Source organism: Meles meles, chromosome 7 (genome assembly GCF_922984935.1).
Source record: "Meles meles chromosome 7, mMelMel3.1 paternal haplotype, whole genome shotgun sequence".
In the NCBI taxonomy this organism is placed as follows: domain Eukaryota; kingdom Metazoa; phylum Chordata; class Mammalia; order Carnivora; family Mustelidae; genus Meles; species Meles meles.
This window is the reverse complement of record NC_060072.1, coordinates 5926258-5953782: the sequence shown is the minus strand read 5'-3', so window position 1 is coordinate 5953782 and position 27525 is coordinate 5926258. Positions and strand designations below refer to the sequence as shown.

General features: G+C 54.0%; 1 protein-coding gene across 9 annotated transcripts in view; it reads right to left on the bottom strand.

Moving 5' to 3' along the window:
- PACSIN2 (protein kinase C and casein kinase substrate in neurons 2) overlaps positions 1-27525 on the bottom strand; it is a 130476-nt gene that overhangs the window by 15449 nt on the left and 87502 nt on the right. For all 9 annotated transcript variants that reach the window (XM_046010531.1, XM_046010530.1, XM_046010538.1 and 6 more), the window contains exons 2-5: positions 22330-22467; positions 6112-6268; positions 3957-4192; positions 2480-2635 (exon numbers count right to left, since the gene is read on the bottom strand). In XM_046010531.1, the coding sequence (XP_045866487.1) occupies positions 2480-2635; positions 3957-4192; positions 6112-6268; positions 22330-22389 (609 nt within the window). In that variant the 5' untranslated portion in view covers positions 22390-22467. The remainder of the gene's footprint in view (positions 1-2479; positions 2636-3956; positions 4193-6111; positions 6269-22329; positions 22468-27525) is intronic.

Genomic DNA, 27525 nt, shown 5'->3' with positions numbered 1-27525 from the left:
CAGGCAGCTATGGCCGGAACACCCAGCTCCTGGCGGACCATCAGAGCGGCAGAGAGCACCCCCTTCTCTGGGATACCTCAATGGCACACAGCAGCCTCCCCGGAGCCCCCGCGGTGCCCAGGGGCAACAAGATGCTCCCCAGGGTCACAAAGAGCCCTAGCAAAGCCAGATGCAGAGCAGGGTCGTCACTACTGGGGAATTCCTAGCACAGAGCACAGAGAAAGTTCCTAGTAAACATCCATGGAGTGAAATGAAAGGCAGCCTTCGCCCTCCTGTGGACTGGGACAGTTAGCATTGAACCTGAGAAGTTCCTTTCTGAGGGATACTGCAAGGTGCGGTCACCGCCGGACCAGTAAGAGACACAGAAGGGCGTACTAACCACTCGGTGCAGGTTTTCAGAAACTGCGTCAAGAAGGGGAGTGAGGGGGCGCCTGGGTGGCTCAGTGGGTTAAGCCTCTGCCTTCGGCTCAGGTCGTGATCCCGGGGTCCTTGGGATCAAGCCCCGCATCGGGCTCTCTGCTCAGCGGGGAGCCTGCTTCCCTCTCTCTGCCTGCCTCTCTGCCCACTTGTGATCTCTGTCAAATGAATAAATAAAATCTTTAAAATAAAATTAAAAAAAAAAAAAAAGAAGGGGAGTGAGGGATGGGGTTGTCCTCCTGTCCCAGCCAGCTCTCCAGCTACAAGGACCATCATGCCCCAAGGTCGCTGGCCAGACCACAAAGTCAGGAGGGAAACCTCTACAAAGTGGCCTGGTCATCCTGACAGGCGCCTTACGTCTGACCTTGGAGCCCAGATCAATTTGGTGGACTCTGTTGTGAGTGACCGTGAAACATGAAAGGTACGTGTCTATGTCCCTCCCCCCACACCCAGGAAGCAAAGATGCCACGTCTCTCCTCCAGGCACCGCCCTGGACACCTGGCAAAGGTGATGCTCAGCAGCCTCCCAGCCTTCTGCGCCTTGAGCCCGGGTGCCCTCCCCATGCAGCACGTAGCCCAGGCCCCTCACCTGGCCCCACGGCGGAGGCAGCCGGCTGCTCTGAACCCCACGCTCCTGGCCCAGAGCCAGTTCGGGGAATGGGCTGCGCCTCAAGGGACTCTGCTGCTTTCTCGAGCGATGAACTCTTCTGCAGATGACTTTCCCCACAACCACCCTCCGTCACTGTGCTGGCGACAGAGCGGCGACAGAGGGTACAGGCCCTCCCCCACTCACACTACCAGGCGGCCCAAGATCGAGCCTCTCTGGACTTAGTTGCCCCCGTCACGCAACAGAGATGCCACCTCCTAACTCCCTGGGATCGGTGGTGCCCACCGGAGCCTGAATCGGTGCGGGTGTGAACAGAGCCGCTCGGCGCTCCTGTTTCCCTTCGCGGCCTCGCACCCTGGTCCCGGGATGCAGCCCTTCGCAGCTTGGCTGCCTGTCTCCAAATGCCGGTGGCATCTCCTCCCTCAGCACGGCCGCAGGAGGGAGGCTGGCAGCAGCGGCCCCCAGCCCCGCACCCCTCCCCGCACAGGAGAGGTGGCGGCCCGGGCCTGGCTCCCGTCAGCTCTCACTCACTGGGAACTTGGAAATTCTATGACTCTGTCTAGTGTTTCACTCCGTGCCTCAGGCCCTCCAGGCAGGATCACTACCTGCATCCGCGGAGTCCAACGGCTTCCACCACCTTCCCACGGGCTCCCTCTAATCCACGGCAGCACGGAACCTCCCCGCCGGCCGGAAGGGGCAGAGGGGCATCCGGGGGCTGCACTGGGCCTGCTGCCCACGGCGACCATTCGCGTCTCTTGGCTGAGCGCCCACAGCCTCCCCACTACACCTCTCTGAGGCCTTCACTGCCGGGGCTGCTGGGGAAACCTGCTGGGGAAAGCCTGCTCCCCGCGCCCCGCCAAGCTCCCCCGGCCACAGAGTGCTGCGCCTCCTGGGCACTCCACCACCCCTTCAGGGGACCCCCTCCATTCACCACCAGGGCAATCCATCTAAGCTATGCTCCTCCTCCAAACCTCTGCCCTGTCTGGGCTCTGGAACCTTCTTTCAGTGGATTCTCGTTAGCAGTGTCCTAAGCTCCTCACTTCACTTGCCTCCCAAGGTTCGGGGAGGCGAATTCGCCTGCTGGCGACTCGGTCATCACGACCCTCCGTGACAGCTCGCGTGTCATTTCCTCGCCGCTGAGCCCACACCTCCTTGTCCTGCACAGGCCACTCCCTGCCGCTTCTCCCGCAGCTGCCCGGCCACCCCGCCACCCTCCCCGAGCAGAGGCTTCGTCCGCTCCGCCGCTTGCCCGGCCCTGGGTTCTGCCCCCGGCCTGAGGAGGGCGCAGGGGGCTGTGGTAAGGTGAGGTGCTCACCGCGGGAGGGCGAGGGGATGAGCAGGTCTTACTGGCGAGCCACCTCTCCACCCATCAAGCGGCCACGGAGGCTCACCGTGGCCAGAGAGGCGGCCAGGCGAGGCATGTGCACTCGACCCGGAGAAAGACGCGCCCATTTACCTTCAGAACGTCTTGCTTGCACTTTTCTACTTTGTCTTGCAACTTCTTAAGCTGCTCGGGGTTGAGGGACGGGTCTGCTTTGCTGTTGGTTTCTCGTGATGTGGCCAACTTCTCCTCTTTGCACGCCGCGTGGTAGGCCTTCTTTGCTGCTTCTACCTACAGCGAGAAAGAGCTCCTGAGTGCCATGTGTCTGCGAGTTCAAAATCCCGACCAGGGGTTTCAGACTCTGCTGGCCCCCCCAGAGGAGGTGGGGAGCAGGCGCACAGCTGCACGTGCCGTGTAGTTACAACGGAGTTACAGGGAGGAGCTCATCCCGCAGACACGGCCGGAGTGCCTGCTTCGGCCCGGGCACTGTTCTAGGCACTAGGGGCGCAGCGCCGAAGACGCTGGCTTTCGGGGAGCTCTCTGTCTGGCCAGGGAGGCAGCTACAAAGATAGCTGAAGAGCAGAGTGAACAAGAGGCTGAGGAGCGCCCAGGAGGAGAGGAAACAGGGAAGAGAGGTGGGGGGCGTGCTGGGCTGGGGCGGGTCAAGTGCCTCCGGAGCGGCTGGAGCGAGCCGGCCAAGAATGTGCAAGAATGTGCAGGAGGTGTGGCTGTCTGCGGGAAGGGCAGGCCTGGCGACTGGAACAGCACATGCGAAGAACGTTCCAAAGTTCTGGAGCTACCGGGAGGGGTAGAGCTGGGACGCAGAGTTATAGGCCACCAGCTCCACGGCTATCTCACACAGGGAGAACACGCACACGCACGCACGTGCACACACAGCAGCCGTATCTGTGTTTCACACATGCTTCCTTCCTTGAGCCAAAGTCACAGAGCTCATTCTAGAGGGGAAAGATGAGTTTTGTAGCCATGGTCTCATGAGGGGGGTGAGGGCAGTTGTTACAAATGAGGCCACGGACAAGAAGCAAGAGAAAAGAGACGTGGCAAAAGCCAAGACACAGACAAAAGAAGGAAAGCCTGTCGTGACAACCCAAAGACGGAGTCTGTTCCGGGAGATTCTGAGGGGGAGGAAGGTGGGGCGGCTCCTGAGAAGAGCCAGCGGGTGGAGGCACGAGGAAGCAGCAAGTTGGCCCCTGAGGAATGGGGCTGGCCAAGCTGCAGGGGTGGGGTGGGGGGGGAGGGGAGGGGTGCACTTGTGGGCGGGGGCTGCATGGAGGAGAGCCTCCAGCTAGCCAAGGCCAGATGAGACTCAGTGGCTTTGGCTGCTACTTTTAGAAAAACCTATAACGGTATTATTTGCAAATTTCAAAGCAAAACATATATAAAAGAAAGACACATTTTAAATTAACCCTTTTTACTAGCCCAAAGGCACTTTCGTGTGTTGAGCTCGGATTAATACTGGCCACGATGGGCTACTGGCCCGAGGGGTGGCCTCATCTCTACCGCTGTTAGCATCCTGGGTGGAAAGCACTCAGAGGGTCTAGCCATGAAGCACAGGGTCAGGCCCGGCAGGGAGCAGCCTGCAGGAGGGAGGCACCTCTTTCAGCTTCTTGGCCCAGGGCTTCTGTGCCTTCCGAAAGCCGTCCTCGGCTTCTTTGGTCTCCTTGAAGCCTCCCATCATCTGCTTGTGAAAGGCTTCCTTCTGCCAGTTCTTGATCTTCTCGAAGTCCTCGTTCATCAAAGAGGCCTTCACCTCCAAGTGCAGCTCGCTCACCTTCTCCGCCTCAGACATGACCGCTGTCCAGGCTTTCTCCAGCGTCCCATACTGGGGCCCTGGCACAAGAGAGAAGCTGGTGGTTACTGGGCACCAGGGCTCCCAGACAGGCCCTGCATGGGGATCCTGTCCGTTAACCTCTCTCGGCGGGGAGGACGGGATTCTGGGCCAGCAGCTGGCTGTGGGGGGGCTGGGAGGTTTCCTTTTGGTTCTCTCGGGTAGTTTGCTCTCAGTGGCTGTTCTTTTTCAGTCTGGGATGAACAAAGAATAAGGAACTGAAGCTGGATCTGCTCAACCATTCTTTTGTTACGACAATTAGGGAATTATGCACATGTCCTTTTTTTAAAGTCACTAAGCTTTTTAAAAACTTCAGTTTCTGCATCTTGGAAGTTTGATTTCCCTCAAGGCTGGCTGGAGAAGGAGGGGCCTCTGAAGTGAGCTGAGCTTACCGCGCTCAGGTGCTCAGGTGCTCTCAGAGCCCACCTCTCCCTGCCCCGAGGAGGACTCCTCGGCTCCTCTCCCATTCACTCCCCCAGGGAAACAGAGCCTGGCTCGGAGCAGAGCGCAAGAGCTGCCTGTCAGACGGGACTGTCTCCTCCGCAGAATGGAAGCCCTGTCTTGGGGAGAGGAAGGAGAGCTGGAGGCAGGAACCTGCTCTGGCCAGATGGAAATCTCTAGACAGTGGTCACCGCAAACACTGTGCTCAGGAAGGAAGCTCCTGATCTAGCCTGTCATTTTGTTGAGGCGTGGGGTGGCAGGGTAGAGAGAGAGGGAGGAAGAGGCCATGAGAGCATCTGAGGATGAAAATGGGAAGACCCAGGTCCTGCCCTCCAGGCTCCCCCAGGGGACAGTCACTGTTCGAGCTGGAGAATGACACAGAGAGCCACTGGAGGGGGAGATAACGGTGGAAGGTGAGCCCTTCTGGACTTCGAATTCCCTGTGTCTATAAAATGAGCAGCTCCCTCTCCTGCCTTGGTCTGCAACACAGTGGTGGGATCCACAAGGTAAGGGGGCACGGGTGTTCTGTGAACCTCAAGTTCTGAATAAACACAAGGGACCGAGCTGACAGCTGGATCCTAACAGGTGGAAATCAAACAACAAAAGTTACGGTTTACCGAAGGAGCTGGCCCTCCCCCGGCTACGCCTCACCTGTGTGTGGCCACCTTGCTCCCTGACACCTACTCTGAACCAAGGCACCGTGGTAGGCCCCACAGATGACTTGTTTCAGAAACAGGGAAAGATGAGCAGTCGGTCCAGACCCAGCTACAGCTGCCTGGGGCCCTGCCCCTCTACGACCGTTCAGCCAGACGGCTCCCCATCTTCCGAGGTCAGCCATCACTGTGGAAGGGCCTGGCCCACAGCACACCCTGAGAAAGCCCCATTATCCAACTTCTGTCTCGGAACACCCCATAATCCATCAAGCCCCCGGTCTACTACTGAGAAGTGCATTCTGAGCACAATCCAGACCCACAGCAGCACTCTGTTACTAAGCTCCAGAATCTTCTGAGTGTTTTGCTAAGGAGGGAGTGGGGGCGAAACCTGCGGCACACATACCTCTAGTCATCCCTGTCACGATTCAGAATGAGAAAGCCTGCTGGGTGTCAGCATCTAGCCTTACCTGATGGGCTACACAGTCCGGCTTACAGATAACACTCCGTGTTGCAGCCCACAGTGTGGAACAGCAAGACCTCTGATGTGACAGCCACTTCACTCAAATCTGGGCCCTGAAGGAACTCTTTTGAGTTAGACCGGGAAGGGTAGTATGTCCCACGGGTGACAAGGGCTGCAACGGGAGACCCTGGAGCTGTCTGCAGAGCGGCCCCGGGCCACATAGAAAGAGAAAGAAAGCCCACACAGCCTGTGCCGCTCCCCCATGTGGATCACAGCCCCCTAGAGCTACAGACGCACCCCTGCCCTGATCCGGTGAGGTCTGCCCAGAGCTCCTGGGCAGAGATATCCCGGGTGGCCGCCTCCCTACCTTTCTCCACGAGCTGCCTCCAGCGCCGCGCCCACTCTGTGAGCTGCTGTGCGTAGGCCTTCTCGATACGTGCCCGCTCGTGCAGGCAGTTCATGAGGTCGCTGCACAGACGGTGGCCATCATCGATCCGCTTCACGGTCCGCTTGTAGTTCCCGACCTAGGAGACAGAACCACACCGTGAGGCCGGGGCCCCTCCTGGGAGTGAGGCAGCCTGACCCTCACGGCTGTACAAACAGCCTCCATGCTAGCTGGGCTCCTGGGTGTTCATCCCCTCTCCCACTCGAAAGGCATCTTGTTAGATGACAAGCTCCCCATTTTTATTACAAGCAGCAACACTAAAATTTGGAGCTTCTTGATAACCATATGGCCAGTGTCTACACTCTGACCCGTGGGTCAGGGAAGGAGCTGGACGAGCACAGGAAGGGCTGTGACAGAGGGAAGTGAGGGGCTGAGAGTGCCCAGAGGCATCTCGTGCAAACTGAGGTGCAGGGGCAGCTCCCCAGAATAAGTGAGGTCTGACTAGAGAGACTTAAGAGAAAAAATAATTCAGTAACTCATATTAAAATGATTATTTATTTGCCAGAGAGCGAGCGAGCAAGCACATGCACGCACAAGCAGGGGGAACAGCAGGCAGAGGGAGACACAGGCTCCCCGTAAAGGAGCCCAAAGCGGGACCCAGGACCCTGGGATCATGACCTGAGCAAAAGGCAGCCACTTAACCAACTGAGCCACCCAGGCGTCCCTAAAATGATCTTACAGTTAATATTACAGAATTGGCGAAAGACCTTTTGATCACCATCAGTGTAAACAGGTTTCAGGTGCCTTCCACTTTAAAGATTTTTATTTATTTATTTGACAGACAGAGATCACAAGTAGGCAGAGAGGCAGCCAGAGAGAGAGGAGGAAGCAGGCCCCCTGCTGAGCAGAGAGCCGGACGCTGCTGCTGCTGGGCTCCATCCCAGGACCCTGGGATCATGACCTGAGCTGAAGGCAGAGGCTTTAACCCACTGAGCCACCCAGGCACCCCTGCCTTCCACGTTAATGGTGTCCCGCGCTAGATTATTACTTCCCAATTAGAGAATGCTATTTCCCACTACGGAGCACTCAGTGCGTGCCAGGCATCACAGCTGGTGTCTTACACCCCCAAATATTGCCCTGCCTTAACGAGCAGGACTAACTGTCCCCATCTTAAGAGGAGAACAGCAAGGCCTGGAGAATGACATGTCTCCCCGGATCCTGCAGCAGCAGGGGCTGGGCTGCCGCGGAGGGCAGTGGTTCGCATGGTTCCAGGGAGGACAGTGTGTTTACCTGCTCTGACAAGAGTCATGGTGAGTTTTGACTGCTTTCTCTCACGTGTGAAAAGAGAAACTAGCTTATCTATCAAATACATAAAGAATAATTAACAAAACATTAGTGGCTACTTTGGGGTGAGAATCAAAAGTGTTCAATACGTTTCATTCTTTCCGCACTCGGTGAGGCAGGAGAGCCCGCGCAGGCCGGTGCTGGAGCACTGGAGGAAAAGTGGCAGGAAAATGATCTGTTCTATTTCAACCTTTTCTTTCCCCGTCTTCAAAAATCTTCAACAACCTTGATCGGTTTTACCATTTCTAAAGCTCTCTGCCTGGGTGATCCCTCTCCTATTTCATCTCTGCTTGGGCTCAGTCGGAAAGCTCCTGGAGAACAGGGAGGACTAGTTCCCACTTCTCTAGAGAAGGGCACCGTCTACTCTCCCCCAGGCAGGCTGCAGAGACCAACGGCACAGCCCGCTAACTCCAACTTTTGAACACTGCAAACTACCTGTTTCTCCCATCCCGAGCTGAGTTAACCACATGAAGGGGGTGGTGGGGAAGACTTCACAGAGGGACAGAACACACGGGCCCCACAAGGAGACAGGCAGTGGGGAGAAGGGGCTCTGGTCCCTTCAGGAAGGGCTGTCCCTGAGGTCAGAGAGAACCCTGCTCCCCTGGGAACAGCAAGGACCCCTGGAAGTGAAGTGGCCCCGGCAGTGGTCTCCGGCAGGCAGGCCGAATAGCCCTGCGAGCCCCTGTCAGTTGTCGTCCTGGCCCAGGGTATGGCCAGGCTGCTGCTCCTCACCAACACACAGACCCCTCCACTATACCTTCGGCAGCCCATTTCTTAGCAAGGCAAAAACAAGCATTTTTCCCCCTATTTTTATTTATTTATTTCTGAGAGAGATAGCACACGTTGGAGAGGTACAGAGGGAGAGGGAGACTCTCAAGCAGATACCCCACTGAGCATGGACACTGACAACATGGGGCTCGATCTCACCACCCTGAGATCATGACCTGGGCTGAAATCAAAGTCGGTGGCTTAACCAACTGAGCCACCCAGGGGCCCCCAAAGCAAGCATTTCACAACCAGCTGGAAGTGACTCCGTGTGCTCACTTCCCTTAAAATAGGGCCTTGCTGTTACTTTGAAATTTACAGCAGGATGAAAACAAGTAACCAAGAAAACAAAACCCTGATGCTGAGCTGGCGGCAGGAAGGGCTAAGCTCATCACAGCTTGACTGAGATACAACAGTCAACAGGAAACCATGAGCCAGAGCTGACTTTCAGTTCACTGTCACCAACAATCTCCACACTGGTAATCACGGTCACAATAGGCTGGTTCTCCAGAAACCTGCCCACTTCTCTGCTTTTCAAAACCCTTGTAAAAAGATTTAGGGAAAAGAGAAAGGTTAACTCCTAAAAAGACACCTGTCCGTATGACCTTCCGCACGTACCTTAGGTGCCGTTCATGTTTAAAGGACAAACCCTTAAAATCTGAGAAGCAACAAGGAATACAGGCAGGATGTTTCCAGAAGCATGAGTTTAGGTTTAAATGCTGCCACTGTGACCACTGAGGCCAAGGGGAGAAGGGAGTGCTCAAGACACTCCAGCATTGTCCGCCCCGCTGGGCTTTGCTGGGTGAAAAGGCTCCGTGTGCGTGCAGGCCGGCCCTCCCTTTAGCGCACACACAGAGACACACACCACTGTCTCACCTCCACAGACTGCCCAGTGACAGAGCAGTGTGGCCTTCCCGCTGCCCTGGACAAGGCACCGGCAGTCGTCTTAACAGCAGAACGGCTGACAGCTAGCTGTTTCTCTAAGCTGAAATATAATCTACAGGCGTCACACTCACCCTTCACAGGGCTCCGTGAGGTGAGTACGGATGTGCTGTGGGTAACCATCACCATATCCAGGGGCAGACACTTCCATCTGCCACCACGTTCCCCGCAACCCCCTGCAGTCAGTCTCTGCCCCACACAGCCCCACAAACGCTGATGATCTGTGTCCCTCATGGGGGCCAGTGGCAGGCCGCCCCCAAACAGGCCACTTTGGCATGAAAATTATTTTGAGTTAAAAAGCAATCATACCCTAGCAGATTCTGATTCTTTACCTCCCCCGCAGCTGCCTACAAAGAATCTAGATAGAGGACTGGCTCCAGGAAGAGAGCTGCCACCATAGAGAACTACATTATACTCTGAACTAGGCTTGGGGGACGGGGCGGAACCCAGCAAGGCCTATCTGATCAACGTCCTCCGTGTCCCATTGTTTCTGAGCGGCCCAGCAAACATTCACGTTTCCTAAACATTTACTCTTTTTCATCTTCCTGTGAAGTCCCAGACCCCTACCCACTTCTCCCAAGTTCAGGATGGCGTATGTACCTCGTTTTGCCTGTCTTTGGAATACGCCGTATCTGTGCAGATTCCACACATCTACAAATTAAATTATATTTTCTCCCGTTAATCTGTCTCCTGTCAGTTTGATTCTTAGTCTAGCTGGAAGGAGTTCTTCTGGCCCAACACTGTTGATCAAGCTGTCCAGGGAACATGGATCGCACAGTATGTGCTCTGGCTTTTGAGACTGATCCCGTTATGGTCTATGTTACTGTCTATGTCCACAGTTTACTCCTTTTCATTGCTAAGAGGTACTCTATTGAATGCATATACCATCATTCGTTTGCCTTTTCACCTGCTGAAGGACACTAGGGTTGTTTTCACCTTGGGGCAATTACAAAAAAAAAAAAAAAAAAAGCCATAAACATTCACAGACAGGTCTTTGTACACACGTAGGTCTTCATTTCTCTTGGGTAAATACTCAGGAGTGGAAATGTTGTACAGTAAGTCTAATTTTATAAGAAATCGACAAACTCGTACCGCAAGCAGCTGGACATTCTGCACTCCTCACTGCAGCGTACGAGGGTCCCAGCGGGTCCGCACTCTTCACTAGCCCTCCGTCCCGTCAGGCAGATGTGTTCAGTATTTTGCCACATTAGGATGCAGCAATTATCTCCCTGTGATTTTAATTTGCACTTCCCTAATGTCAAGCAATGCTGAGTGTCTTTTCTTATTCCTGTCTGTCACCTGTCTGTCTTCTGCGGTGGGGTGTGTTCTCTTTTTTTTTTTTAAATACATTTTATAAATTGAGGTATGATGATGACTGGTTTTTTTAAAATGCAAGGAGAGTAAATTTTCGAATACGGGACAAACGGATCACATGTTAAAGTGAGGACCTATATGGTTAGCTATTTCTCTTCTATCAGTTTTGTAATGTAAGTTTCTCTCTTGTTTTTTTAAAACACCAGTTTGTTCTGAGGTGGCCAAATGGCAAAGAACTTTATGTAGAATTTAAAACATACATGGGATTTCTTCCAAACCTTATCAATTGATTTATTCACAAAATGTCCATTTTAAAAGCCAGTTGTGGAGCTAGCTATGTTCCTAACTCCCTCGAAATTCAGGCTCACTCCCTCTGATACCAAGATACTAGAGACCTCAACACATGTATGTGTGGGTGCAGGGCTGGGACACCCTCTTCTCCCTCGGGGACTGCTCAGCCAGAGGGAGGAGGAGGATCTGGGGAAGGTATACTGGAGGCAACAACCAAACTTAATTTTCAAGGACAAGTAGGAAGCTGGCCAGGTTAAGGGTGAGGAGAGAGAAGGGTCTCCAGCAAGAGAACAGTGTTGGTGAAAAGATGTTCCAGCACCGGAACTCAGGTGTACAGTCAGGAGGCATGGAGCAGGGATCATGGGATGCGAGGGAATGACTAGCGACTCAGACTGGGGGGGGGGGGGCAGGTCAGGTGCAGCTGGGGTGGCAGCGTGTCAGATGGTGAGACATCTCAAGGGTCAGATGGTCATCCTGAAGGGTGCCATGTTCGGGGACTGGTGGGGTTCAGGAGGGTGAAGCCTCTGGAGGAAGGTGCAAGAATGGCCTCCTCAGCCTGGGGCCATGGCAGTGGGGGAGAGAGAGTGGGAAAGCTGGAAAAGGGACCGCTCTGTCCTCCAGGTGGCAGGTAGGAGCCGGACGGAGGGAGCAGGATCCCAGTCAGTGCCCAGGCACCTCAGGGGCTGTAGTCTTCGCAGACTGGGCTTGGGGAAGAGCAGAACCGCCACGCTTCTAGAGTTCTCCAGAAGCCACTCTCCTGCCCCCACTTCCCCGGGGGTGGGGGGGGTGGGAGATGGGGGGCACACTCCTCCCAGCCCCCAAGCTCTGCTGTCCTCCCAGGAATCCGAATCACTCTAGCTTCTCTCCAACGACACAATTCCCCACCCAGGGGCCTACAGCCCCCTAGCAGCCTGTCCTCCTCCAGGCTCCTTCCTCTCCCTTTCTTTAAGTCTGGCCCCAGTCATTCCTCTGGTTTTCCTCCACCCCAGGCACTGAGAATCCAGTGTGGGACACACCTGGGATTTCCAGTCAGCGAGGAGGAGTCTGGGGCTAGAGCTGCAGCAATCCTTGTGCAGAAACATCTGCATAATCAGGAACCCGAAGAGAGACCGCACAACCCAGCAGGAGTATAATCACAGCTGCCCCCGCCCCAGGGACTGCTCGAACAGGTCGCACCAGTTCCTCCTTTATCCTCTCCGTGTCAACACTCTGGAACCCCTTTCACAAGGACACCCTGCCTCTCTGACTTTGGGGACTGCTTAGCTTGGCCGACTCCCTTCTGTGGAACACAATGGCCAGAGGCAACAGGAAGGCTGGAGGCTCTGGAAGCTACTGAGTGAGACCTCTGGGGGTCCCAGGGAGGTGCCTCGGAAAGTGAACCTGCAGCTCCTCTGAGTCTCCCACCCATCAGCCCCCCAGTTTCTTCTTCTTTTTTTTTTTTTAAAGATTTTATTTATTTTGAGAGAGAGAGAGAGAGAGAGGGCATACACAAGCGAGGGGGAGGGGCAGAGAGAGAGGGAGAAGCAGGCCCCCCTAAGCTGGAAGCACAAAGCAGGGCTTGATCCCAGGACCCCAGGATCATGACCTGAGCTGAAGGCAGACGCTCAACCCATTGAGCCACCCAGGCGCCCCTGAGTCGGTCCTTTGTACTCTCCTCTCTGGTTGCTGACCGTCAGACCCATCACACAGACAGATGACCTGATTACAGCCGGAGTCCCAGAGCCAAACCAGTGGCCCACGTGAGAATGGAACCAGGCAGAGCTGCCCCAGAGCTCACAGTCCCCTCCCTGTGGCTTCTTCCTGCCTGCCCATGGCTCATTTCAACACCACCAACCATCCCAACGGACGCTGCTCCCCATCCCCGGGACCCCAGGGAAGTTCTGGCTGTCTCCCTGATGACAGGCGGCACAACAGAGTGTGGGAGCAGCGGTGTGTGCCCGGAACAGCCTGTCCTCCCTAGCCAGCCCCGGCGTCCACGCCCCCAGACGGCCTCCCTTTATGCTGTGTGGACCAGAGCCTGCGGGGCACAGGACATCAAGCCCAAATACCGTCCAACTCATTGCCCTAAGACGGTGTGGACCTTTGGGGCACCTGGGTGGCTCAGTTGGTTAAGTGTCTTCCTTCGGCTCAGGTCATGATCCCAGGGTCCTGGGATGGAGCCCCACGTTGGGCTCTGCTCAGCGGGGAGTCTGCTTCCTCCTCTCCCTCTGCCCTTCTACCTGCTCGTGCTCACTCTCGTTCTCTCAAATAGATAAATATATTAAAAAAAAAAGAAGAAGGTGTGGACCTTTGCCTTCCTCAGCCACCACTCTTTCTCCACTGCCTTCCACCGGTGCTGCCACACGGCTGGCGCTCAATAAAAACTTAAGGGAGGACCAGAAAGTGACCAGAAGAAAACGTAGGTGACTATCTGTGTGACTGAGGGCCAGGCAGGATCCTTAAAATTCCCAAAGTCAAAGCTCTACAAGTACTTACATACACGCGTGCTGGTGCATAAATGAATTTTATTACATCACATACTAAGGGTTTCTGTTCAGAAATCAACACCACGGACAAAACGAACAGACTGCAAACACTACTTCCCAACCCGTTCTGTGTAAATGGACAAGAAGCTAAACTGGGATGCCCCAGGAGGTCCCATAGAGCCACATGAGAAAGTCGGGCCCTGAGGGAAGCTGGGCAAAGGGTATGATTAGGGCAACTTCAGAGAGAAGCAAAGTCTGAGGGGCTCACAGCAGTAGGGGGCTCCCCCTTGTGCGACTCGGGGGGATGCCTATGATCACAAGGCTCTTCACTTCACTCCTGCAGTCTGGCAAACCCGAGCGTGGGAAACGCCAAGTGTGGGGCAGAGGGGGCACACAGGACGCTCACCGTACACGCTGGTGGAAAACAGCCTGGAGCGGGCCTGGGAACCAGCCTGGGAGCAAGCAGGCAGCAATTAAGTCATTAAGCATACACATGCCCTCTGAGGACCTAGCAATCTTGTCCCTGAGTCAGAGCCCCACAGAAATGTTCTCTTGGGCCGCGGGCATGCAGGAGTCTCCTCCCTGGGGAATGTGTGGGTGAACGTGGGGGGGCAGGGGCAAGCAGCAAGAACCGCAGGACTAGGTGTAGACACCTCAACCTGCACAGACCTCACCAGGAGCGGAGAAACAAACAGAACGACAGGGAGCATGACAGCCTCGATAGGAATTAAGAACAGTTGCACGCAAAGCAAGGATACAGAGTTTACAAGAGCTGCTGCTAACACAAGTCCTATCACTAGGAAAGGGACTAGTGTCCAAGGCAGGGAGAGAGACAGTGAAGGGCATGGGTGGCTGAGTCCCGTCCTACCTGCCCCAGTTCCAGTTCTCTATTAAGGCTTGGCTTGTCTTCCCCGTGGAGGCTTCCCTGATGCCTGCTGTCCCCGCTGGACCACCAAGAAGGAGCGCCTGCATCACCCACACTGGCAGACAGTCGGGACCAATTCCCCACCACAGGCTCCTGCTTGCCGGTCCACCGGGGGGCCACGAGGGCCCTTCCACACACTGTTCCCATGGCGCGCAGCCACAGCGTGTCCCACATGGGTCACAGTCGTGCATGGTAGCCCCCGCCCCAGCTGGACTGCAGACCTCCAGCCACAGGCACGGCGCACGGGTCTTCATCAGCAGGAGCATCATAATAGAGCTCCTCACACTCTGCGAGGCAGCAGGCCACAGCTCTTCGTGGGCCACTCATTTAGTCCTGCGACAATCCCCAGCAGTGGCTACTGTTAGTGTTGCCATTTTACAGAAAACGAAACTGAGGTTTAAAAGGCGCAAAGTCACCCATGATCACGCAGCCAGAAAAAGGCAGAGCCCACCTTCCAGAACCTTCCTCAGGCCAAGAGCAGACAGGATAAAGCCAAGACTTAATGGGTCGTCAGGTGATGTGTGTGCTTCCAACCAGCCCCTTGGGCCCCAGGGAAGGCCACAGGCGAAGTTCAAGACTGAAAAGTAATGTACAGGCCCTGCTCCTGATTCCACTGTGTGTCACTGAGGTTCATGTCAGGAACCCCAAACCTGTAAACTCCTAAGACCACTTGCCAAAGATGACCTTGATTTCACTCTCAGAAGGCTCATGCCCTTTAACCTGTGACCCTGAAGGCTGAAGCACCACAACAGCACCTTCTATGTTCTGGAGAGGCAGGTTCAAGGGTGAGGCAGCTGTGCTGTGCTGACCCGACAGAAGGAAAAGCCCTTGGTGTTGTCCCTCCCTCCCTGACTCCACAGAGTCAGAGTCCACTGTTTTATCCAAAGCTGGTAAAGTACACTGAGAGGCTCCAGGATATTCTCAACCAGCTCTTCTGAAAGACAAGGATGAAAGATGACACTTCTGGGATGCCTTAAGGGCAGTCCCGCAGAAGGCAACAGAGACTGGCTGAATGAGTTTCTGTTATCTGTTTTGAGTCCCTCAGCGCCCCACCCCCCCATAAGGTCACCTCTTAGGAGGGAGAGGCAAAGATCTGGCCCTGCCCCCACAGAAATGACCTTGTACACTTGTCTCTCCCGCCTCCCTCGGCCGAAAGCTGGAGGCAGAACAGATTCCACAAGGACTGAACACTGGGCTGGGCGGGCTTTCCTCCCAGTCGGGCGTGCTCTTAGCCCAGCTCAGGCACCACTTAACCAGACCTGGCCATTTCTCCATTGTGTCCGTTGGGAGACAAATGAAGAGAGGGGACAGGATCCGATGATCTCCAAGGGCCCTCTGTAATTCCAGGATTTCTACCTGAAGAGTCTGTCAATGATACCAGCTGGCTGGCTGCCCCCTGAAGCCCTCATAACTCAATTTTTGAGAGCTCGGCCCCACCCCCTTGCCGCGCACCAATGTGTAAGAACACCTAACCATGTGCCAAGGACTGTGTGAGGGACGAGGGATAATGGTGAACAAACTGTTGTGGTCCCCACCCTCCTGGGACTTATGGTCAGATAAAACAACCCAGTTACAGAGGGCAACAAGTTCTGGAAGGAATCCTCTGGCTGGTCGGGACTGCCGGAAGCAAATGATGTTTGTGGTAGGAGTAGAAGGGGACTCTGAGGGGCAAGGCTGCTTTCTGGAGGCCTGCGGCAGGACACCAAGGCCCACGGAGCATGAGCCAGACGAGATCCCACCCCCTTGGGAAGCTTCCCCTCAGCTCAACCCTCCCCTGTTACTCTTGTACGGACTTCCGCGGCTGCACGCCTAAATGTGCTAACAGTGAGGCGAGGGCAAGGGCTGTGCCTTCATTCTCCTCCATCCTCCACGCCAGACACGCAGAGGGCGCCCCGTGGGGTCGTCTCAGTGTCGGCACGGGGCTGGGAGCCGGATTCCCCATCCGGGTACACGGCGGGGGGTGGACCGGGAGACTGCTCCGTGCTCAGCTGGAGGCATGCGTGACCAAGTGCCTCATGAGCCTTTATTTACCAAGTTCTTAATCCAGCGGGTGGATCCAGCTCTCCTCACAAAAGCCAGAAAGCACCCGCTCCGGGAGCAGCACCCGAGAGCAGCGCCACACACGACAAACGAGCAGCTAGCTAACGCTTCTGCCGAGCTGGAAAGAGCTGTGTGGGCACATCCAGCCGCGGCTTCATTTACGCTGACAAGGCTTGCTGTCAAGTCCGGGACCCGAGTTAGTTGATCCCAGGCCATCCGTGTCCAGGCCGGCCGGGAGGCTCGTGGCGCGGGCCTGGCAGTATCACCACCTCCCCACCATGTTCCTCGAGATGCCACATCCCGCACACACCGGCAGGGCGTCCCCCGGGGCCAGCAGGGCCTCCGATCCCAGCCTATCCCGACCCCTGCTCTGAGCTTTCCTCCCCAAAAGGGGTCACCAGGGACTTTAGGGTTGTGAAATGTGCTGTGTGCTTGAAAGCACGGGGGAGTGAGGAAGATCTTTGGAAAACCAAGTCCGGGCCTTGCTTTCAGACTGTGCTCTGGCAGTCCTCGTTTCCGTAGGATTCCACTTCACTTGCTTCTCCCCTTTGCCTTCCAGCTCACGTGCCCTCTGGGCTCCCAACTTGCCCTGCCCTGGAACAGAGGGTCTAGGAGCTCCTCACCGTGGTGCTCCCCGGAACCACCACATGGACCAGCCCCAACCTCACTGGGCTCGCCATCCTCAAAGGGCAGTAATAGTCTCTGCCTGGCCAGGCTCTCAGAGGGTTACAGACCCAGTTCCTGGCTGGCCTGCAGGTGTTCACTGGTCTGTGCTCCGGCTGACTCCGCCCAGCCCCAGTCCTGCCACTGCCCCAGAGGCCTCACTCCAGTCCCAGCTCCGGCGTTCAGCTCTCACTGCCCATGCTGACCGCCCGCCGTCTGGTCCTGGAACTGTACTTATCAAGTAGGAGGGTGAGGAAAAGGAGGCTCCTCACCCTGCAGACGCACCCGGTGCTACGTGACAGTTTTAAAGCACAAATCTAGACTTCAACAGCTTGCAACAGTAACGGCATCATCGATCTTTAAACGTTCAAATGAAAAAGGAAGACACAGAAACCCAGAAATCCCCGTGGAGTCATACAGGCCTGCTTCTCCGGGTGAGTTGCCCGGGCCCTGGGCAGAGAACAGACTGGACACGGCACAGAGGACGCCCGCGCCCCAATCCCTGGTCGTGGCCCAGCAGATGCTCGTTTGCCTGAAAGAATGAGTTAGTGCTTCCTTGAGAAACGTCAGGGAAACCGAGGCATGCCACCAGCCCGCTGGGAGCTCTGCCCAAGCACAGTGGGGATTACAACCAAGCTGATACACCCACGAACAGGCCATCACACACGGGTGGGGGGGGCACTCAGTCCGGGTCTAAGCGGGGGGTGGCTGGAGAACAAATGGAGGCAAGGCAATTTCTTGCCTCGTGCCTGATGCGTCCCCTGGTCCTTGCTGCCCTGTAACTGCCCGACGTGGCAAATGTTGGCTCTGAGGCCTCAAGACTACATACTCGTCTCGGGACTCCAGGACTCAGCTGTGGGTCTGGACCATGGCAGGTGCCAAATCAGCCTCCATGGAACCCACCTACACAGGGCAGTGGCATCTTCTAAATATGTCACCTACACAATTGTCCCAGAGGGATGGGAGCAGCGCAGGCCACTCCATGCGGGGGTGTGCCGTGTGACAGTGTCTCCACAGCCGGAGAGGAAGCTGCCGGGAGAGCCTTCTCTGAAGGAGACGGTACATACCGCAGTCACAGGCCAGCTCTTGCGGGCTAACATTCTTAGAACATTTCCATCAAGATATTTATGTTCTCTTTATCCGCAAATACTCTTCTCCTCAAAGGCTCTTTGTGCCCCCAGAGGACGCAGTACAGGTCAGCCCGGCCTGGCTTCTCCGGGGAGATCTGAGCTCTAACCGCACAGATGGCTGACAGCTGAGCAGAACCCTGCCCCCGGGACGAAGCAGGCTCAGGACCCAGTTCCTGAAATTAGTGGTTTGTCCTCCCAGCCTGGCTGCCAGTGAGCCCTTGGAGACTCAGGCAGCGGCAGGCCTGCGGGCCACAAACCCGCCATTGTGTGTCCAGAGCCCACTGAAAGTAGAGGAGGCCAGGCTCTCTAGGAAGGCCTGGTGACACTTGAAAAGGCCACAACCTGCAGTCGAGGCTCTCTCTCTCCCCACCAGCCCCAGGGCCTAGGAGAAGACCCAGGCGCAGGGCCTAGAAACTGAGGACACAGTAGGAGGGCCCTCAGGCTCCTGGGGTGAGCCAGAAGATTCGCCAGAAGTAACTGAGCTGCCCTACTCCACACCGGGAAGACTGCGAGGACATACCAGGCTCCAGCTTGCTGAAGCAGCCACCCACGTGGGGAACAGCCTCCCCTGCCCCCATCCTACCCAATCCCATATGACTTCTGGCCTCCAAAACATCCCTCTGCAAGGGCAAGCTCATTCTGGCTTCCAGACTTGCTCCAACTCGGAATGCCATCCCATCTCAAAGTCCAGCCCTACCTACCCCACACGCCTTCTCTGGTGATGCTGGGCAGCACGTCCTTCGCCTCTGAATGTCATGACGCTCAGAGGCAGACTGTGGCTTGGCCCCACTGACTACCCCGCTCCATGGAGGCCATCGTCCTCTCTCCTCCAGGAGCCTTCCCTGCGGGACTCAGAGCCCGCTCCCCTTTTCTAAACGGCTCACTGTAAGTGTTGGGTAATACAGAAATGCCCTCCGAATACCTACAAACACTTCCATTAGGTATTAGTCCCTGTGAGTGCTCTCTCCTCCCAGGACTTGCTCACACATTCACCGAGCAAACACGTGAGTGCTTAGTGAGTACCAATCCCGCTCATCTTCCACCGCATTCTCCTGCCCCGCCCCCAGCGGGAGCCCACTGCCTGCTGTGCCCCCAGCAAATCTTACAGCCTCCACACAACCATCCGTCTAGTGTCGGTCTCCTCCCATGAAAGCTTGCCTCAAGATGTCACGGCCAAGAGCTGCTGGTGCACGGGGTCAGGTCCCGCCTGTGCAGGCACATAGCCAGCATGCAGAAGATGATTCTGGAATGACCCACTCCAGTGAGCACCTTTCAGTGGAAAGGAGTAAAACTAAGCCCAACAACTTTTCCACCTTGAGACCACAAGGCTTTCTGTAGATCTGTACTGGTCTGAGGGTCACCTCAGTGAGAGGACACCTCCTGGGGGAAAGAGGGACCCTGCTGGCAGCCTGGAGAGATACGGGGCTGGCAACACGCAGCCGCGTCACTACAGCTGAATGGGATGGGCTCACCCTGAGGAATTGCTCCTCCGTTCAGTGAACAGCCGCCGGGGAGGCGGAGGGCGACGACGGAGGGCACCGCTGATCTCTACAAGCTGAGGGTCATTTCAGAGCGTCCCAAGATGAGCGGGGCCTGACTAGAAAATAAACCATTGCCTTAGCATTCCTCAGCCAAAGGAGATGTTCTTGTCCACTGACATTATCGCCGTTAAGAATTTAACAGGGAGCCTGAGAGCTTAAATCAGCGACAGGACTTGTTAAAGCTGCTTGATTTAATATATGCCGGCAACTTCTTCTTTTTTAAAGCAGCAGCTAAAGACTTCTGTAACAGCCCTGTGTTAGCGGCCTAACTTCTCCAGAGCAGTTGCTGCCCTCAACTGGGTGATTCAAACGAAGCTCCCAAGGGCACCCCGCAGGCGCAGGTGACCCCCAGCTCCCGCGTCGGAGGGACAGAGCTCCCAGCCCGCACCTGCCCCGACGCCCTACACCACTTTACATGTGTGCCTTCCTTGTGAAACCCTTACGACACCAGGATATAGGTACCATTTTTACCCCCACTTTTCAGATTAGGAATTGAGGCAAAGAAAAATTAGTAACTTGCCCAAAGTGCCCCCTCCGCCCCCAAGGCAGGGACTCAAGCCCAGGCCATCCGGCTCCAAAGGACGCATCTGAACCTATCCGGCTGCCTCCCTGGCCCGCGGCTCACCAGCTCCGCTCTGTGTGCCAGTTTCTGCGCCATCTAGCTCCAGGCAGGTACTGATTAGTACCGAGGGTAATGTCACCGCAGATACAAAGTTCTCCCACAGCTCTAAAGGATACTATCTAGTTTGGGCTCGGTGTTGAAACTGGCAAGGACCTGCTTTTCCAAAGACCAGCCTCCCAGGAACCGCCAGGAAAGCTCTGTGCAGCCCTTGCCGGCTCCCCAGGTGCTTCTGCAAGGCTAGCAAGGCCACAGGCTCCCTGGGGGCAAGCAAGCAAGACGGGTCCTGCCCGTGAACCGGGACCTGCACACAGAGCTGAGAGGCAGTCCTAAGTTTCAGCACTGTCCCAGAGGCACCTCCAAACTGTATCTTGTTAACAGCTCTGGGAATCTCACCACCACCACCCCGCCCCGGTGCCATGAGAATGCGCCTAACCATGCCAGGGAGCTGCTGCTGCAGGTGGCTGGGACTCAACTGTGATTCTACTGTTGCCGTCTGTGAAATGTTTACCGGGGCAGATGCACCTCTCTGGCTGCTGAAATTTGAGCTCTGGCCTGGATACCCACCAGGAAGGCCGCTGCCAGCCGAGCTGTCCCATTTCCCACTGGTGCCTTAAAGGACCTAGCACACAGTAGCTGCTCATGAAACACATACTTTTAATAAAATGAACTATTCAGCTAAAAGTTGATAATGACCTTCTGCCCAATTTTAAGAAAAGTGTTAACAGAATTTCTTAAAGATTTATGAGAGAGAGAGAGAGAGAGAATCTCTCCTGCGCTGAGCACAGAGACCAACACAGGGCTCCATCTCATGACACCAAGATCATAACCTGAGCCAAAATCAAGAGTCGGATGCCTAACCAACTGAGCCACACAGGCACCCCATAAAGTGTTAATAGGATTTTGAGTTCCTTGACCATCTTTTTAAAAACTGGGCACCTGTGATCACTGTCTCTCTTAGACAATAATATCACATGGTATTTGGTCTCAGATAAAATTATACACCTAATCAATTAAAAAAGTCTATAAAACTAGCTCGTGCTAGTCCCTAGAAACCCCAGGCATCCTCCCCATCTCATGTACCGCTTGAGCGTCTGGGTTCAGGAAAGCACCCACATGGGTGCTGATACGTATACTCTTGTTTTATCCTGCAGTTTCCCTCGAAGGCCAGTATCATCCCCCTTTAGAGATGAAGATCTGAGGCTCAGATCAGTCAAGCAACTCGCCTAAAGTCACACAGCAAGCAATGGAACAGCTGGGATCAGAACCCAGATCTTTCCAACTACAAAGCCGGTGCTCCTTCCACTAAGCCCCCAGCTGCCTGGCAAGTTCCAGAGGTTTTGCCACAAGAAAATGGACTTTCCTTTAAGCAGCAAGGAGGAAAAAGTGGGCTCAGGGAGAGTGACTTCTAGGACAAAACACCGCCCCCCCAATATCTAATCAGGAAAGGAGTTCCTCAAGGGTATAGACTCATAGGAAGATGCTCTGACAGGCTCAAGGGCAGTGGCTCGGCCCTCTGGCCACCTGCCCGCACTGTCCAGCATGAGGTCACATCACCACCATCCACTTTTCCACACCCAAGTCGGAAGTAACACTACCTCTCCGGCCAAGCCCAGTAATGAGCGTGTGCAGCACCAAGTCATGTCATGGCTAAGCATGAGAAGGAATATCCGAGACTGACAGACTGATAAGACCCTGACAAGAACTTCTAGCCTCTCTCTCTCTCTCTTTTTTTTTTTTTTTAAGATTTTATTTATTTATTTGACAGAGGGCTTGAGCCAGAGAGCACAAGAGGATGGAATTGCAGAGGGAGAGGGGGAAACGGACTCCCCACTGAGAAGGGAGCCCAATGCAGGGCTTGATCCCAGGACCCTGGGATCATGACCTCAGCTGAAGGCAGACGCTTAACCATCTGAGCCACCCAGGCGCCCCAACCTCTAGTCTCTTTATCACTCTTTCCTTGCCAGGTAAGTTCAACACCCGCGCTGATGGCTTAGCCATACCTGCCGCCATCTGGATCTGACCACAGAGACCTGGCCTGTTTGGAGTCTGCTCATCTCCGCCCCCCCTTTCCCCCGCAATTCTGGCCAAGAGAAGTCAGGTCTGTCAGGCACCATCAGCCTGGTCTCTGGGTTCATGAGGAAGCAAGCGCGGTCATTACCTCCCAGAAGCTATCGCTGGATACTTCTACTCCAACGGAATCATCGTAAGCAACAGACATCTCTTCAGGCAGTGAGGGAGCAGCAGCAAGTGCTTAAAGCAGAGGTCAACTTCGGATGCTCAAAATCCGTAGACAAACCTATAAAAGAAAAGCACATTGTGGTTTTTGTAATAAGCAAGCCATCTCCATCCTAACACTTGCATTCCCATCACTGCCTTGGTACAGCGCAGTCGCAAAAGTTCCCTTGAGATGAGAGAAACATCAATAATAATGTCTGTATACACACGTTACATGCGTGTGTATGTGTGTTTCACATTAACAACTGTGCCTTCTCAACATCTTGCTGAAGAGCTCAAAGAGCTTTCGGGAGAACAGTTCAGGTTCTTAGACCAACAGACTGATAACCTTACTGAACAATCCTCCTCATCCCATGGAGAGAGAGACAGAGCACAGGTAGAACACGTGAACGCAGGCCGAATCCCTGCATCTCTGGACTCGCCAGGCGCCAGCCTGCCCCACCTACCTGGCAGGACCAATGATCTGCCCTGGAGCCCTGACTCCACCCCCCGCTTCCCTCGTGGTTCACATGTATTGGGCACTGTCTCCCCTCTCCCACCCATGACTGATTCACCTCAGCCACTGAGGCCCCAAGACCAGACCAGCTCATTCAGATACCGTCCGAGTGAGGGTCAGCTGGAGAGAGTAAGGACGAATAAGCGAAAGAGATCAATGCTGGGTCATGAGGCGATGTTCTAAATCCAGGCGAGAGAGAAGGGGTCATTAACCTCTTCATAGAGGGAGGAAGCTGAAGGACCCCCCGCAACATTCAGGATCACAGATCGTGGTCCAGAGCCACATGAGACTCCCTGACTTCTTGGTGGAAAGTGAACTCCACCTTCCTTCCCATCACCCTGCCTTCCGATCACGCAGCCAGAGATCCGGAGCTTGCCTAACTACCGTGGTCAGGAGTCCAAAGCCTCAGCTTTGCCACAGGAGGGCCTAGGCAGGGTGGGGCAGGCAGACAGATCCACGCTGCTACATCGGCAAGGTGCAAGACTTTGTTCTAGGTGCTTCTCCATATGTGATCACATTTAATTCTCACAATTCCCTGCAAGACAGTCTAGAAGCATAGTAAGGAATAGGAACACAGGCTCCAATCCCAGACCTGTTACTCACTAGCTGGGCAACAGTGGGCAAGTTACCTAACCTCTCTGTGCCTCCATGGCCTTATCTATAAAAGAGAGATGAATATGAAATACGCATCAGAGAATTATAGTGACGGTCAAATGAGGCCAGACATGCAGGGGTGGACATAGTAAGTTACAATGTAATTGTCACTGGACAGCAATTATCGTCACTATCATTCCTTTTACCTCTCTAGTTGAGAAAACTGATGCTCGGGAGGTGAAGTGACAGTCACCCACGTAATGAACAGCAGAGACAATATTTGACCAGTTTGTTAAGGTAATGTTCTCTCCATCATACCAAGAGGCTTTCCAAAATCTATCTGAAGTTAAATAAATCTGGTGTCTTATAACCTAAGATCTAGTTGCTATTAAAAGGGTTTAATCTGATGGATATGACAGCGTCTAAAGCTGAACAGAGCATTGCGTGGCCAATCAATTCAAAGAGCGACGGCGGTACTTCAAAGCTGAGTGCCCTACTGCATGCACACTATGACCAGGCAACTGCCCGGGAGCCACGTGCCCACTCTTCCTGCCAGCAGGCTGTCTGGACCTCTGCTCCGTCATCACAGGGCCGCGTGTCATTGTAACTCCAGGATATCACACAGCCCGACGGGCCGCTCTGGCTGGGCCCTACTGCCATGTTTCACAGCACCCCCTTCTCTAAGCAATCCTATGCTCTTGGCCAGGGCCCTCCTGGGAGCACGCCAGCCCCCATCTGCAGTGGCAAAAAGTCTCCTGCCCAGACCAGCTGTCTCTGCTGCAGACTCCTTGGGAATTATCTGGCCTTTGGGCTCAGGGGAGTCTCAAAGTGGCTCAATCAAGCCACTGGCAGGGCTGCGTAGGCAGTTCTGGGAACAGCCACGGGGAACAGCTGCTCTGGATGGAGAAGCAGCTCCATACCTGGAGAGTTCAGGCAGAGGGATTCATTTTCTGCCAGGGTACAGCCATGGTTTAGACACAAACAGATGGTCGGTTCTGCACAAGATTTAGCAAGAGCCTACGAAGTGCCAGGAGCCAAGAAGAGGTTGCCCCTGGGCTCAGCACAAAAAGACACACTCAACTCCTAGGAGAAAGAATCACCACGTAACAAAACCAAGTAACACTGGAGCTTGCGAGGGCTCCAGAGGTGAGGCAAGTCTGGCTTTCCTCGCCCGAGTGCCATGGTGGGACATACCCAACGTGGTGAAGCTCCCTCAGTCCGGGGCCCTGTGCCCACCCCGGCACTGTGCTTAGCAACTGTGACAGGCCCCAGGGTGACAGCTGTACCAATGTCAAGCTGACCTGGGCCTCAAGGACTGAGCTGTCAACATTTCACCATGAAGAATGATGCTTGCTACACAGCATTTTAAGGTTACCACTTTTTAGGTTAGAAAGTTTCTACTATAACTCTACTAAGAGCTTTTATCTCAATCTTATGTTTACATAAGATTGGCTTAATTTTTCCTTAAATGTTTGGCAGAATTTGTCAGTGAAGTCACCTGGGCCTAGAGTTTTCTTGAAGTACTTTCAACCACAGATTCTGGTTAAAAGGGAAAAGACTATTCATCTATTTTCTATTTCTTTGTGTGTAGGTTTTGTAGAGTTGTGGTTTTCCAGGGAATCCAGGTGATCTTTTTTTTTTTCAAATTCATTGGCATAAAATTGTTCACACTACCCTCCTCTGATCATTATAAAGAGTGAGAGACCCGTAGCTGTGCCTCCTTTTCATTCTTGACATTAGGTTTTGATCGGTCTGAGAGACTTATCAATTTGCATTTTTATTTTTCAAAGAACCTACTTTTAGTTCACTTTCAGCTGCCTATTGAATATCTGTCTTCTTTTTCCTTGATTCCTTCCCTTTATTAATTTCCTTCCCTCTACCACTTTTGGCTTCAAGTTGTTCTTTCTCTAACTCTGGACATAGAAGCATAGCTCATTACTTTTCTGCCTGTCTTCTTTTCTTCTTTCTGTGCATTTAAAGCTACAAATTACCCTTCAGGTGCAGGATGCCTGGGTGGCTCAGTGGGTTAAAGCCTCTGCCTTCGGCTCAGGTCATGATCTCAGGGTCCTGGGATTGAGTCCCGCATCGGGCTCTCTGCTCAGCAGGGAGTCTGCTTCCTCCTCTCTCTCTGCCTGCCTCTCTGCCTGCTTGTGATCTCTGTCTGTCAAATAAATAAATAAAATCTTAAAAAAAAAAATTACCCTTCAGGTGCAATTTGAGCTTTAGTCCACAATCTCATTCATTTTTCTTAATAGTCCCATGAGGTAGATACTCTTATTTCCTTTTCACAGATGAGAAACTGAAGGTCAAGTGACTTGTTTAAGGTTATAAGTGGTGATGAATGGTGAGGTCATGACTCAAGGCCAGGTTCTGTGGTCCTAAAATGCAAGTTCTTCCTATTATAGTACATGACACCTAATGAGCAGTTTATGGGTACTGTGAGCAAACTGCTGCGAACATATCAAGAAAGCAAGAATGAGAGTGCTTTCCCCCATAGGGTATGGGATAAGCTAGAAAGGGACTGACAGGCAGATGGGCTCTGCATGGGTGTCCAGGAGAAGGGCTTCCTATCTGTAAGCAGGGAGGGTGGTCAAGATGGGTCAAGGGAAACCAAGGAAATCCAAGACTAGTGATTTTACAGAAGTAAAAGAATCAGCTCCCAGCCTTCAAGGTTCACACAAGAAATGTTCTCCCAACAAACAGTGAGATTTGTTCTTTTATGATCAGAATTTGACTGACAATGACCATGACTCAATGTGGCCCAATGATCAGCCACTTTTCCTGGGCCCAAATGACCTGGGGCCACTTTTCCTGGCCCCAAAGCAGTCACATCAGCCATACGCAGGCTCAGAGATGGAGGGGACTGGAAAGGGTCATTGGCGCAGTGACAACGGTCTCGTATGAACTTAAAACTGGAAAGAGGGGATGCCCTGCCACTGTCAGCTGCTTGTGGTGAGCCGGATTCATTCGTTCGACAAAGACCTAAGTTTCAAGAACTGAGCTAGCCTAGTGGGAAAATCTTCAGGAAAGACCCAAATGTTAAATCTGTCAAATGCAAACAGAGGAAATAGTCTTTGCCTTTTTAGCGCCTTAAATAAAGTGAAATCGGTGGGGGTGTGGGGGGGCACCTGGGCAGCTCAGTTGGTTAAGAATCTGTCTTCGGTTCAGGTCATGATCCCAGGGTCCTGGGATCCAGCTGTGTTGGGCTTCCTGCTTGCCGGAGAGCCTGCTTCGCCCTCGCCTCCCGCTCAAGCTCTCCCTTGCTATCTCTGTCTCTCTCTTCCCAATAAATATATAAAATCTTTAAAAAAATAGGGGTGCCTGGGTGGCTCAGTCAGTTAAGCATCTGCTTTCAGCTCTGACAGGCAGACCCTGCCTTCAGGGTCCTGGGGTCGACCCCCATGTCGGGGTGGGGGGCAGTGGGTGGAGGTCCCTCGGAGAGGGGCCTGCTTCTCCCTCTGCTTGTGCTCTCTGACAAATTAATAATATCTTAAATAAACTGAAATTGCTAATGAAGGCTTGATGACAGCCAACATACAATCTTATAATGTCTACAGAGTCACACGAGACAAGAAAAAGTGCCAATACCCCCATGTTAAGGGGCCTCAGTGAACCCAATCAGCTTGGGTATCCTTTTTTTTTTTTTTTTTTTTAAATGTATCTGCAACTTAGAAAAACAAAAATAACCCATGCTTCCATTGAGAACTCAAGAAGAGAGTTTGGTGGAGGAAGGGAAGAACAGGAAGAAGGAGCATCCATAGTTCCATCACTCACGGATAGCATGAGGCATGCTTCTCCCCACAGCTTGTTTCCTGGATCACTTCATTCCCTCCTTACAGCGAGGGGGGGACTCATGTGACTATGGTGCCTAGAATTGCAGACAAAGAGCTCTAAGGTAAGAGGAGAGGGCACAGGCACGGCCTGTGCTCTAAGATCAAACGAACCTCCTGAACAAAGCCCTCTAATGCTCAGGCCAACACTGGTGCTCTCTTCTAGTGTGGGCACGCTCACTTGAGTGTGCCCCCTCCT